At 46.9% G+C, this 13,683-nt stretch overlaps 1 protein-coding gene across 1 annotated transcript in view; it reads right to left on the reverse strand.

Annotated features, from left to right (window-relative positions):
• Atp6v0e1 (ATPase H+ transporting V0 subunit e1) overlaps positions 1–11,493 on the reverse strand; it is a 36,506-nt gene extending 25,013 nt beyond the window's left edge. The window contains exons 1-2 of the mRNA XM_004665018.2: positions 11,313–11,493; positions 6,378–6,425 (exon numbers count right to left, since the gene is read on the reverse strand). Coding sequence (XP_004665075.1) covers positions 6,378–6,425; positions 11,313–11,416 — 152 coding nt within the window. The 5' untranslated portion in view covers positions 11,417–11,493. The remainder of the gene's footprint in view (positions 1–6,377; positions 6,426–11,312) is intronic.
• Positions 11,494–13,683: the final 2,190 nt, after the last annotated feature.

A 13,683-nucleotide genomic window follows, 5' to 3' on the forward strand; every position in this document is an offset into this window, starting at 1 on the left:
ACATGCTCCACCATGCCCAGTTCAAACATGACATTTTGCTTTTTCAGTAAAGGGACATTGTAGGTGTGGGCTTGAGGCCACTGATGTCTGTAAGAACAGTTTTCTCTCTCATCTGGTGCCGTGGCCTGGTTATAACTTGTTTTGCAGCCCCTGATGCCCTGCAAAGGCCTTGAACTTACTCTGGCACAGGAATTCACTCGACATTCCCTGACTTCCTGCCTGCATTCCAGTGTGGCTGGTCCGGCAACTTCCGAACAACTCAGGTCTGTCCAGAACTAGGAACCTCTGTTACCAGGTGGGATGACTCATACCGCACCCAGTAAGGCTTGAACACCTTGAATAGTCCTCTTCCCTCTAACCTTGGTTGATCTATGCTGAGGATCAAGCCCAGGGCTTCCCCATGCTACACACGTACTCTCTCTGCCACTGAGCCACATCCCTACAGAGTGACAACTAAAGGATAAGAAGATGCCACTGCTGGCTCTGAAGACAGAGGGGCCACATGGCCAGGGACGTGGGCCGCCTCCAGGATCTGACAATGGCCAACTACCAGGCAACAGGAAACAGGGACACAAGTGCTGCATTCTGGCCCAGCTACGAGGGCTTGGAGGAGGAGCCCCAGCTCTACAAGAGAAAGCAGGGAAATGGTTTCGATTAAGCAGATATCAGCCCTCCACTCTGACCCTTCTACTACTGCAGGGAGAATGCCTCATTTTTGCCATTTTTAAATTTGAAATATCTTTCTTTCCTCCCCATTTGATAAAATAGGCTCCCCAAATCAAAGTCCCTAGCAGGCCTGGGGAGATGGCTCAGCAGTAAAAGTTAAAGGTACTTGCTTTTTGGAAAGCTCATGTGCCCAAGTTCAATTCCCCAATGTCCATGTAAAAAAGTCAGATGCAAAAAGTGACACATGCATCTGGCCTCTGTTTATATGAGCAAGAGGTGCTGGCATACCCGTATGTGCACATACACATGCACAGATGGAAATCAATATTTCAAAGTCCCTAATAATCCCTTTTGCATATATGTGCTGGAGAATGAACACAGAGCCTTGCTTCACCCCTGGGTCACAAGCCCAGTCTTAATCCTTTTACCTGCCAAGTTAGAAAGAAAAGGCTTCTGGGCTGGAGAGATGGCTTAGCGGTTAAGCGCTTGCCTGTGAAGCCTAAGGACACCCGTTCGAGGCTCGGTTCCCCAGGTCCCACGTTAGCCAGATGCACAAGGGGGCGCACACGTCTGGAGTTCGTTTGCAGAGGCTGGAAGCCCTGGCGCGCCCATTCTCTCTCTCTCCCTCTATCTGTCTTTCTCTCTGTGTCTGTTGCTCTCAAATAAATAAATTTAAAAAAAAATTTAAAAAAAAAAAAAAAGAAAAGGCTTCTGGTCAACTTTCCATAGCTTTGATTTCCCTTCCCCATAAACAAACAACTGAAATGGACCCATGAAAGAAATGTACAGTTCTCCCACTGAAAAGCTAGGGGACAGATGGCAACTGCCCAAAGAGGAAAGCTAAGTGACCAGTTTGCTCAGTGATCTGCCACTCAGGGCACACTTCCTCCTCTGGTACTTTCTATGCCTCCAAATGAAGCTGGCTCCGTTTCACCCTCCCAAGTTCTCCCAAGCACAGAAAGCTGACTGCTCCTGGGCAATGGTGTTGGAGACATCTTTGCTTCCCCTGTGCTGCCTTCAGGAGACCATTCCTGCCAACCCTGCTGCAAGATATACTTCTTCTTTAGGGAGCACACAGCTGGTTTACCACCTTCTCATCTCATCTCCTCATGTTTTCCTAGCCCACCCCCTAGCTTCTCAGAGATTCTACATGGCCTTTCTCTGCCACTTCCTCATCCACAGTCTGTGAGCACCCAAGACCCTAAGAAGATGCCTGAACCATGGTTAGTACTAAACCCTACACATATACATTGCATTCTTTGGTTTAAAATTTTTTTGTGTTATTTGAGGAGGGAGAAAGACACACACACACACAGAGTACGAGACGAGCCTGCTGGGGCATCTTGCTGCTGCAAATAAACTCCCGATGTATGTGCCACTTTCTACATCTGGCTTTACATGCATATTGGGGAAGTGAACCAAAGCCATCAGGCTTGACAAGCAGGCACTTTAACTCCTAAGCCATCTCCCCAGCCTCACATACGTGGCATTTTTCTATACCTACATACCCATGGCAACATTTAAAAAGTCAGACACAGTGAGAGATCAACAAGATAAAACAGCATATTGTAATGAAGCTATGTGTTAGAGTTACCTTCTCTTTGCTGGGACAAAACACCGAACCCAAAGCAGCTGGCGAGAGGAAAGGGTTTAGCTTGGCATAGTCTCAAGGGGAAGCTCCATGATGGCAGGGAAACCATGGAACAAGCAGAGGCTGGATAACACGATCTTGCCACAGCAAATGGGAAACAGCAGCAAGAGTGAGCTTGACTCTATCAAGGGGGAGCTGGTTCTAACACCCCAAATCTCACTTCCACTAATACACCTCCTCAGCAAGGCTCCACCTCCAAAATTGCCACCTGCATTCAAAACACATGAGTTTATAGAGGACACCTGATTAAACCACATTATATCAATGGGGTTTCTCTTAAATCAAGACAAATGTTAGTATTTTTGGACTATGCTTGTTCTCTAGTGACTGAATTGGTGACAAGCAAACGCCCAGGTAAGGAGGGGCTGTTGTACAAGCATCTCAGTGTTGGCAGTGCTCAGGTCCGGCTCTACCCTCTCTTCTCTTCTCTTTCCTCTGGCCCTTACTTCATGCCAGGATTTCCTAACCTCAGCACTGTTGGCATTTGGAGCCAGGTCCTTCTCCAGACAGGACCGTGCTGGGCAGAGCACGATGTCTGGCAGCCTTCCTGGCCTCTGCCCATCGAGTGCCTGCGGCAGCCTTGCACACGCCGCGTTGCATAAGCACACAGGTTCCCACAGCCTCAAATACGTCTCAGATCCAACTTCCATCTGGCGGCTCGTGGCACTCGAAAGCATCTGTCTTGAAACTGACCCTGACTCACCGCTTTACCATCGTGGTGAGTGACCCATCCTGGCAGCCACATCCAACCCATCAAAAAGCCCAGTGAACTTCACTCCCAAAGTTGTGCTCCTCTCTTCTTCTTCACCACCATTACTGAGGCCAAACCACAACAGTAACCTAGACAGGTACCCCACTTCTACTCTTACCCCCAGCAGTCTGTTCTCCACAGAGCAGGGAGTAAGCATCCCACCAAATACTCCTTTACTGAGTATCTTAAAGATCGCCTCTTCCCTTGAGAAAAAACCCACCAGGTCAGAAAATCTACCTGACTTGGGTCTGAACTAAATCCTGAACCTATCACTCCTCATCTCACAATTAATCCAGTGACACAACCCTGCCTGCTAGAACATTCCAAGCTCTTTCCTCACCAGTGTCTTTGTCTTTGCAGAAGATCCATCTCCAGATACCTCCCTGCTCAATTATGCATTGAGAGGCTCTCTATGAACGCACTGCAATCCTTCTCTTCTGTCCATCAGTCCCACTACATTCAATCCCAGTACACCCTCCCCCCCTTTTTTTTTCCTGAGGTAGGGTCTCGCTCTAGCCCAGGCTGACTGGAATTCACTATGCAGTCTCAGGGTGGCTTCGAAGGCATACTGATCCTCCTACCTCTGCCTCCCGAGTGCTGGGATTAAAGTTGTGTGCCACCACGCCCAGCTCAGCCTATGTACTCTTTAAAGTGCCTTCTCAAACTGTTTGTTATAGACAGAGAACAGTCTTACTACTGTATTGTTAATCTGCTGGGCTGACTTCCCTCATAAAGGAGGGTGGCTGACTCCTGGTTCTCCACTGTCTATCAAGGAACTGCCACATAGTAAGAGATCTATAGGATGCTTGCTTACTGAATCCCAGGCAACCAGCTACAAAGAACATAAGACCACAGCAAAGGGATCTAAACAAAAGGACGTCTAAACAAAAGGAACAAACAAGCAAACAGCTAAGGCCCCTACCTGGCTGCTTCTGGCTACGCATGCGGGAGTTCGGAGTTAGGAGGACCAAGGTTTGGATATAAATAGAAGGCAACAGGTACCCAACTAGGCAGTACCAGTCAAGGTGTGGCCCTGCCCACCCCATGTCTCAACTCTACTCTCTATTGTAAGGTCTGCTGGCAAGCTGTAAATCCTTCCCACAAGCAAGTTCCTCTTCTGGATGGGCAAAGGGTTTCAGCCTTTTTCTTTCTCTGGCATGATTCCTAGGGAAATCCAGTTTCTTGGGGTGTCCATTGTTTAAATGGCCTGACAGTCAAAGGGAAGGACACAGGAGACTCTATGGTAACTTCCTTCCTGCCAGGACCGTCACGGTTCCATCATCTTGAGTGTTGGCACTGAAGCGGTCCAATAGCATCGCTGTCACTTAGCACAACTTAGCACAAAATCAGTTACATTTTGGCTTGCAAACCTAAAGCTGCATTGAAATGACTGAAGATGGGTGTGGTGGTACGCATCTATGGAAGTTGGGGTAGGAGGATAGCTTTGAGTTCAAGGCCAGCCTCGGCTACAGAGTGGGTTCCAGGTCAGCATGGCAGACCAAAGTGAGACTTCTCCAAAAATAAATAAATAAATGTGACGGAAAGTGGCCAGAAAGCCAAAGGTAGTAAAGCTCTTGACGGGTGGATTTTGTTCTGTGCTAAGAACTGGAATTTGGCTCCGTTTCTCAGACTTCCTTAGCGCAGAAGCCCCAGGAGATCAGACATTCACCGATTCAGGGTCAGAATTGGTGGCCTTTCAGCTCAGGGTGGCTTGGAAGTGCTGTTTCCTCCTGTCTGTGCTAAATGACACTGTGGCCAACATCCATTCTGTACATATCACTGAGGTCTCAGGAAGCAAGAACTAAGAACCCCTGGCCACACTCTCACCAGGCTGGCGGCTCATGGCTGCCACCACGGCATCTGGGAGCTTGAGGCCAGCCTGGGCTACAATGTGAGACCTTGTCTCCAAAACCAAAAAGAAAGCAATTATTAAAAGGGTGACATTCCAGCACTCAGGGAGCAGAGCTTGCTATGAGTTCAAGGCCACCCTGAGACTACAGAGTGAATTCCAGATCAGCCTGAGCTACAGTGAAATCCTACCTCAAAAAAAAAAAAAGGTGACATTAAACCAGGCATGGTGGTGAACACCCTTAATCCTAGCACTCAGGAGGCAGAGGTAGGAGGATTGCTGTGAGTTCGAGGCCACCCTAAGACGACATAGTGAATTCCAGGTCAGCCTGGGCTAGAGACTCTAGCATGACACCCTCCACCCCACCCCCCCAAAAAAGGTAACTTTTATGGTATGTGTTATACCTCAACTAAGAAAGAAAAGAAGAAGAAATCTGATGTCTTAACATTCTGCAGTAATGGTTTACTCCCAAGAACTGAATAAAACCCAGTTTTGTCTTTTCCCCCCATATTCTTCAGGAACAGAGGAAGTGTGAACAAGAATGGAAACTATCTTAAAAGTACCTCAATGCAGCCCAGCATGGTGGTGCACACCTTTAGTCGCAGAACTCAGGAGGCAGAGGTAGGAGGATCACTGTGAGTTCAAGGGCACCCTGAGACTACATAGTGAGTTCCAGGTCAGGCTGAGCTAGAATGAGCCCCTACCTCAAAAAACCAAAACAACAACAATAATAATGTGTGTGTGTGTAATAAATTAAATAAAAATAAAAATGCTTCAATACAATTCTGCCATTTATGGTATTCAAGGGGATAAGAACAATATTCCAAATATATATGCTGAGGAAAAAAATTATCCTGTATATCACAAAACAGTTTTCACTCAATAGCTTATGTAATCCATTCAAATAGATGCAAGTTATGTTTCTATAGTGTGTATAGTAAATTTCTTGAAAAGCTATGTTATTCTACCTGAAGGAAATCCTATCTCCGCTTCTGTTCATTACACAAACCAAAGTCTGGAGGAAAAATGGCTTTATTGGGGATGTGGGAGAGATGTCTCTGGGAAAGACCAAGTACTCAATATGTACCAGGCTCTGGGTTCAGTCCTCAAAAAAATTAAAAGAAAAAAAAAACATTATTTCCTTTATGGTGAGATATGCAAGTGAAATGAGTAGATCTAAATTGCAACAGTAAAATACAAAATAATGTAATTGTAAGCTCCAACTAAGTATTACTCTTGTATTCCCAGAAGAACAGAACTTTTGCACAACTCTTACATAATATTCTGAGTACTGGACAACTTCAAATACTGAACATTTTCAATCTGAGGACAGTATTTTTTAGCTATCAGATAAACACAAACTCCAACAAACAAATGTGTAAATCACATGTATTATGAACACCAAGGACAGCCCGTGGGTTTTATTTTAAGAAAGTAGTTGTAAGGGACAATATACTTACAAGAGGTAACAGCAAACAGAACAGGTCACCAACATGGTGATGATAACTCTAAAAAAGAAAAAAGTACAAACATCATTAGCCAAGTAGTGAACTCTGCAGTTATTTACAGTCCCTTCCCAGGTCATCAAACTGCCATGATTCGTGTACCAAATCAGTGGACCTGAATCTGTCCCAGCTGGAGGGATGGCTTAGCAGTAAAAACACTTGCCTGCAAAGGCCTAAAGGACCCTGCTTTCAATTCCCCAGGACCCGTGTAAGCCAGAAGTACAGTGTGGCTCGAGTCTGGAGTTTGTCTGCAGTGGCTAGAGCCCTGGCATGCCCATTCTCTCTGTCTCTCTCAAATAAATAAAACTTAGAAATAAAAATTTAAAAATAAGTAGCAAAATAAAAGGGACATGTTGAAGCCAGTCTAGATTTGAAAGTGACCAAGAAAGTCTCTATTGAGAGCTGTGACAGCAAGTGTGTTATTTCTCAGCATTTTCTGCAATGAATTAACCCTGTACTAAAACTAAACTCTTGGGTGCTGGAGAGAAGGCTTAGTGGTTAAAGGTGTTTGCATGCAAAACCTGATGGCCCGAGTTCAATTCCCCAGTACCCACATAAAGCCAGATGTGCAAAGTGACACGTGCATCTGGAGTTTGCTTGCAGTGACAGAAGGCCCTGGCACATGCCTTTCTCATCGCCCGACTCCTCTTTCTCTCTGTATCTCTATCTCAAATAAATAAATATTTAAAAAAAAAAAAAACTACTCTAAAACCAGTCATGGTGGCAGAGGTATGAGGATTGCCATGAGTTCAAGGCCACCTTGAGATTACATAGTGAGTTCCAGGTCAGCCTGGGCTAGAGTGAGATGCCACCTCAGGGGGAAAAAAAAACCAAAAAACCCAAGCCTGACAGTTTCACAGCAAAAAAAAAAGAAGCCCGGCCGTCTTTTACCCTTGAGATCTAAGGCCTCCGCTCACCCAGACTGTGTTGGCGCACGCCTATAGTCTCTGCCCTCCACCTGGGCTACAGAGTCAGACAGAGGCACGGCAGAGAGGAATGAGCTGGGGAGGCCCTCTGCTCTTCTTCCTTTCAACCCTTCATTCCTGGAGGCACATGCATTCAGGGTCCTCCAAAAACTCATCTCTACTGTTCCTGGGGCCCAGCTTGGAGTCTCTTTCCTGCCTTCTCTTGTTCCCCAAAGATATCTCTGAGAACTCAAACAGCTCAGGGGCCCATGTATTACCTATATATTAGCAGTGCTATGTGAAAGCTCCCTCCTGGGGCAGGAGAGATGGCTCAATAAAGCACTTGCCCCTCAATTCTTGTGTACCTGAGTTCAGATCCCCATGCCCTGTTACAAAAGTTGGAAGTTATGGCTGATTTCTGCAGTTCCAGCATGCCTAAGGTGAGAAGGGAGGTAGAGACACAATCTCCCAGAAGCTCTTGGCTCAACTACCCTGCCAAACACAGTGGTGAATGAGTGACCCTGACTCACATGAGGTGGAAGGACAGAGCTGAGGACTGATCAAAAGCTGCATGTACGTGCACCAACACATACAACCCAAATAAAAGTTCAAGCTCCTCTTTAAAACAACTGTTTCCACTGGGCATGGTGGTACTTTAATCCCAGCACTCAAGAGGCAGAGAAGCAGGAGGATCACCATGAGTTCCAAGGCCACCCTGAGACTACATAGTGAATTCTAGGTCAACCAGGACTACAGCAAGACCCTACCTTGAAAAACCAAAAAAAAATAAAATAAACTACTTCCTATTTTCAGATTTTATACATATGTACACACACTCATATGTATTCATAAAGCAAACAAGTGCAGGAATCTAGTGTGGTATGTGGTCTATGTGTGTGTCTACTTTTTGCATGTTTGAAAATGTTGAAGAGCTAGGGAGATGGCTCAACCATTAAAGGTGTTTGCTTGCAAAGCCTGCCAGCCTGTTTCAATTCCCCAGTACCCATGTAAAGCCAGATGCACAAAGTAGCACATGCATCTAGAGTTTGCAGCTGAAAGAGTTCCTGGCACACCTACAGACCTGTAGTCTGTCTCTCTCTCTCTCTTGCACACACATTCTCATTCTCTCCCTCTTCCCAAAGAAATAAAAAATAAGTAAATGGGCTGGAGAAATGGCTTATTGGTTAAGATGCTTGCCTACAAAGCCAAAAGACTCAGATTCGATTCCCCAGGACCCATGTAAGCCAGATGCACGGGGGGGGGGGCACATCTGGAGTTCCTTTGCAGTAGCTAGAGGACCTGGCACGCCCATCCCCCCCCCACCTATTTCTCTCTCTCTTTCTCTCAAATAAAGAAAATTTTTTAAAGAATTTTTTTTAAAAAAACAAAAAAATGATGAAAAAAATGTAGCCAACTAAACTGATTTCTTTAATGAAAATGTTCTTGTGGAGTATGTTGGCTCACCCAGAAGACTGAGCTAGGAGAATCACTGTGCGTTCAAGGACAGCCTGTGCTACAAAGTGAGTTCAGGGTCACCCTTGGCTAGAGTAAGACCCTAACTCAAAATAAAGAAAGGGTGCACGGAAAGAAAGGAACCTCATATGCCACTGGTAGGAGTGTACGACCACCAGGAAAATCATTCCTGAGAACATGGAGGCCAGCCTGGGGCTACAGAGTGAGTTCCAGACCAGCCTGGGCTAGTGAGACCCTGCCACCAAAAAAAAGTTCCTGTTTTTTAAAATATTTTATTTATTTATGGGGGGGGGGCAGAAAGAGGAAAATGGGAGTGCCAGAGCCTCCAAAAAGTTCTTAATCCCTCAAGTCAGAAGTTCTTTCCTGTATTAAAATTTAAGCACTGAGCCAGGCGTGGTGGCACACGTCTTTAAGCCCCGCCCTCAGGAGGCAGAGGTAGGAGGATTGCCATGAGTTTGAAGCCACCCTGAGACTACAGAGTGAATTCCAGGTCAGCCTGGGCTAGAGTGAGACCCTACCTCCAAAAACCAAAATAAATAAGTTAATGGATTAATTTGAGCAGTGGCTGGGGCTATAGTCAGTTCAGTGGTAAAACTCTTACTTACCTGGTCAGTGTAAGGCCCTGGATTCCACCCCCAGTACTCCCCCTCCCAACCAGGCAACACGCACAAAGAAAACATTCACCACAGCTCCTGAAGCAATTCAGTTCTTGCATGTTATTTCCAAAACATCTATTTGCAATCTTCCCAGGAGGTCAAGAGAACTAGCATTAATTTAATACCAACTCTTACATTGTACAACAAGGAAATGGAGACATGGAAAAGTTAGCTGAATTTTCCAAGGTCACAGAGATCATCTGCGTTTGGAGCAATGTTTCTCAAAGTGTAATTCTGTAACTCCTGGGAGACACCATTTCAAGACCCGTTCCACCCTGCCAAGAGCAGGAAATACAAGGACGCCAGCAGAGGCTGTAAGCCGGACTCGTATCACTTGCAGGTCAAATACCAGAGTCATTACACTAGGACTAGAACCTGAGTGCAAATCGGAGGGTTTCATTACCCTGTGTAATAGGAGAGCCCAAGGAAGGGGGGAGGGCGATAATCTTTCAGAAAGCAGTGGTCAGTGTGGCCAGCACATTAATAAAGACCTTTCTAGAGATGAAGGCCATAAAGGCAGACAGTGGTGGAACCAAACAGGTGCAGGTATAAGCAACAGGTCCCTCATTGGTCTTTGAAAAAAGAAAAGGTCTAAAGCCTCAGAGTTCTGACAATACATCAACTATATAAGCTGGAGACATGATCTATGAATATATCTATGAAGATACTCACAAATGATAGAAATTGACCCACCATTTTTCCTTTTCAAAAAAGTATATGGTTGGCAGGGTGTGGTGGTGCACACGCCTTTAATCCCAGCACTTGAGAGGCAGAGGTAGGAGGATCACCATGAGTTCAAGGCCACCTTGAGACTACACAGTGAATTCCAGGCTAGTCTAGGTTACAGTGAGACCCTGGGGGCGGGGAGTAAGGTTGATTTTTAAACCATAGAAGAAACAAGTATGTATTTTAAAAGTATTCCAGTGAGCAAAAGGGTTCAGTGTGGCAAAATGGGGTAAAGCTTCCCTTCTTTTATGAAAACTGCCCACTCAACAGACCCTGTCTACTCGGTAGGGAAGCGTTGTAGCACTACGCGGCCACCAATCAGTTTCAAGGAATAAAACAAGAGCCTTTATGACAAATTATGACTTCGGTCCAAGTTTCACTCCCACATGATCTTGAGTAGAGGGGGGTAAAATGACTGTAAGGGAGGAACTAGAAAAAGGGTGCCCCAAGGCTCCTCTGAGGGCAAGGATCTGTTTTAAAGTGCAATTAAAAAAAGTTTAGTCCCAAAATAAGAGGACAAAGCTGTATTTCACAAAGAAATCTTGGGTGAAGGGAGCAGAAAAATCTATCTCAGCCAATCACTGCAAACACTTGCTACTCGCAAGGTGTGACGCCAGGGGTTTCACCTTCTGCTCCGGGTGAGTTTATCTCGCTTTAGATCAGGCCCCAACTCCCTGCCCGCCCCCCTCCCCCCCAGGTTAGGCCCACTGGATGCCAGGGCTGCGCACCAGGCAGCTGAACGAGCATGTTCAGTATGCAAATGAGACTGGCACGGGAGGCGGAGAGGGCGATTTCGGTTTTATCTGACCCTTTTTTTCTTTCAAGTTTTGGGCAAACGAGGCCCAGCTGAAAGTCATCTAGGGATGAGCTCTTGACTTCTCCTGGGAGTCCGTATGGACTTGCAACCTTCAACACCCAGGTGCAAGAGGAGAAAGAAAAAACAAAAAAAGCCTTCTTCCCCAGAAACTCGTTTCCAAGGAAGGGGGTCCCCCGGGGACCTGGGGCTCCGGGTGGGGGAGCGGGGATGCTCCGCGGAGCCCCGGGGAGCCGGATGACCGCACGCGGGTCGCCCCTTCCCCGGCCCCGCCGCGGCCTGCGCGTCCCTCCCCAGGCGGGCCTCGCGCACTTACCCTCGGTTAGGACCCTTGGGGATGAACCAGGGCACCAGGAGGCCCACGAAGCCCCAGAACACGCTCATGACGGTCAGAGGCACGGTGAGGCCGTGATACGCCATGGATGCCGTCAGAGCTCTGGACCCTGGCCGCGGCCTCACTTTGGTCCCACCCGGAAGTGTCAACGCTAGGTCACGTGATCGGAAGCGGCCAAGCCCCGCCTCCCACGCCCCGCGTGACGTGTGCGTCGGCCTCCGCCTCTGCCCCCCGCCCAACTCCCCGCTTCCGCCCGGGCTCCGAGTCCCGCCCTCACCGGCCTTGTCCGTCGATGTCCAGCCTAGGTGGCGCTGACCTTCCTTCCAGGAGCCCAACGCCAGGGGCTCAGCAATTTCAATCTCAATTTCAATTTCAGCCCTCAGTTCGAGGCCAGCCTGGGACTACATAGTGAATTCCAGGTCAGCCTGGGCTAGAGTGAGACCCTACCTCGAAAAACCAAAAAAGGAAAAAAAAATTTTTTTTTAAACCCTGGTAAGTGTTATTTAGAGAGTTTTAATCTACTTCGCATGCACAGACATAATGAGCCTAGGAAAAGTGAATTACTACCGTGAAATCCTATGTGTGTACCAGCTGGAATGGGAGCTTTGCGTTTCCCACTACATCCTGGGTGCTTGTAATTGTTCTGCCTCCAGGCTCAGGGAGAGGGTGAGTGAGTGGTAAGGGTCTGGATTCAACGTCTGATCGTGGAGTTTTTTCAAGGCAAGGCTCTTGGCCACTGCACTGCACTCTGCGTCATGTCCTGGGGTTACAGGAATCCATCAGTCGCCCCTCAGCGAGGTCACGTTCTGCAAACTGCCCACAGTGCAGTGTGAATGCCCAGGACGGCTGATTAGGCAGTGCCTTGCAGTCTTGCGGGTTTTCAGCAGAGCTTCAAGAGAAATGGGAAATAGCCCGAATAAGGAGAAGATCGCCAAAGCATTTTAAAAACTTTACCGATTTGCGTAAGTTTTGGGAGGGCCAGGGTCATTTGTGACTATACAGGAAATGCATGTGCCAATTGTGTCTGGCTTGACCTGGGTGGTGGGGAGTCGAATCAGGAACCAACAAGCTTTGCAATCAAGCACTTTTACGCACTGAACCATCTCAAACCCACCATAGGTTTTTGTTTTGTTTTGAGAGAGAGACAGAGAGAATGGGTGCACCAGGGCCACAAGCCACTGCAAACGAACTCCAGATGTATGTGCCCTGTTGTGCATCTGGCTGACATGGGTCCTGGAGAGTCGAACTTTGCAGGTAAACGCCTTAACTGCTAAGCCATCTCTCCAGCCCCAAGGTTTTTGTTTGTTTGTTTGTTTTTTGGCGGGCGGGGGGTTGCCAGGGGATTTTGTCACTGCAAATGAATGAATGTGTACCTGGCTTTATGTGGGAGGCGGGAGAATTGAACACTGGACAACAAGCTTTGCAAACAAGAGCCAGCTGAACATCTCCACAGCCCCTCACCACAGAATTTTGAAGACTTGCCATGATTAGCTACTGCCTAACAGGAACAGAGAAGGAAAACAATTCTTAGAAAGGCTGACTTTTTTTTTCCCTTGAAATAGTGTGTTGCTATGTTAAACAGGTGGGCCTCTAGTTCATAATACTCCTGCCTCTGCCTCTCAAGTGTGGAGATGTGCACCATCACATGCAAGTGAGGTTGATCTTAATAAAACTCCCAGACAGAGCAAGATGGAAAGCAAATCTATCAACTGCATCCAATTGAGGGATAGTTAGAAGAAATATGCAGTCAGGTGCAATTAAAGGGCACAGTTAGTTATGGGCTGGAGAGATGGTTCAGTGGTTAAAGCACTCAGTTGAAAAGCCCTACAGCCTGAGTTCAATTCCCGAGTACCCTCACGAAGCCAGATGCACCAAGTGGCACATGTATATGGAATTCTTTCTCATTGCCATGAGGCCCAGGTGTGACCACACTCACTCTTTGTCTCTCAAATAAATGTTTTAAATAAATAAATAAAAGGACCGAGTGGGCTTGAGGAGATGGCTTAGTGGTTAAGTTACTTACCTGTGAACCCTAAGGACCCAGGTTTGAGTCTCCAGATCCCATGTAAACCAGATGCACATGGTGGCATATGCGCCTAGAGTTGGTTTGCAGCAGCTAGAGGCCCTGCAGCACCCATTCTTTCTCTTTCTCTCCCTCTCTAATAAATAAATAAAAATAAAAAGTTATTGAAAAGGATTGAGTTAGGCCATGGGATCAAACAACACAAAGAAACCTCAGGCTTCTCACATCTCCCAGGCCTTGCTTCCTGACACCCTTTCGTCCTAGTGGGAGCTTTCTGCTTTCTTGCACTTTTTTTTTTTTTAATCTTCCAGAGAGAGGTGGAGAGAGAGA

This window comes from Jaculus jaculus, chromosome 6 (genome assembly GCF_020740685.1).
Source record: "Jaculus jaculus isolate mJacJac1 chromosome 6, mJacJac1.mat.Y.cur, whole genome shotgun sequence".
Taxonomy (NCBI): domain Eukaryota; kingdom Metazoa; phylum Chordata; class Mammalia; order Rodentia; family Dipodidae; genus Jaculus; species Jaculus jaculus.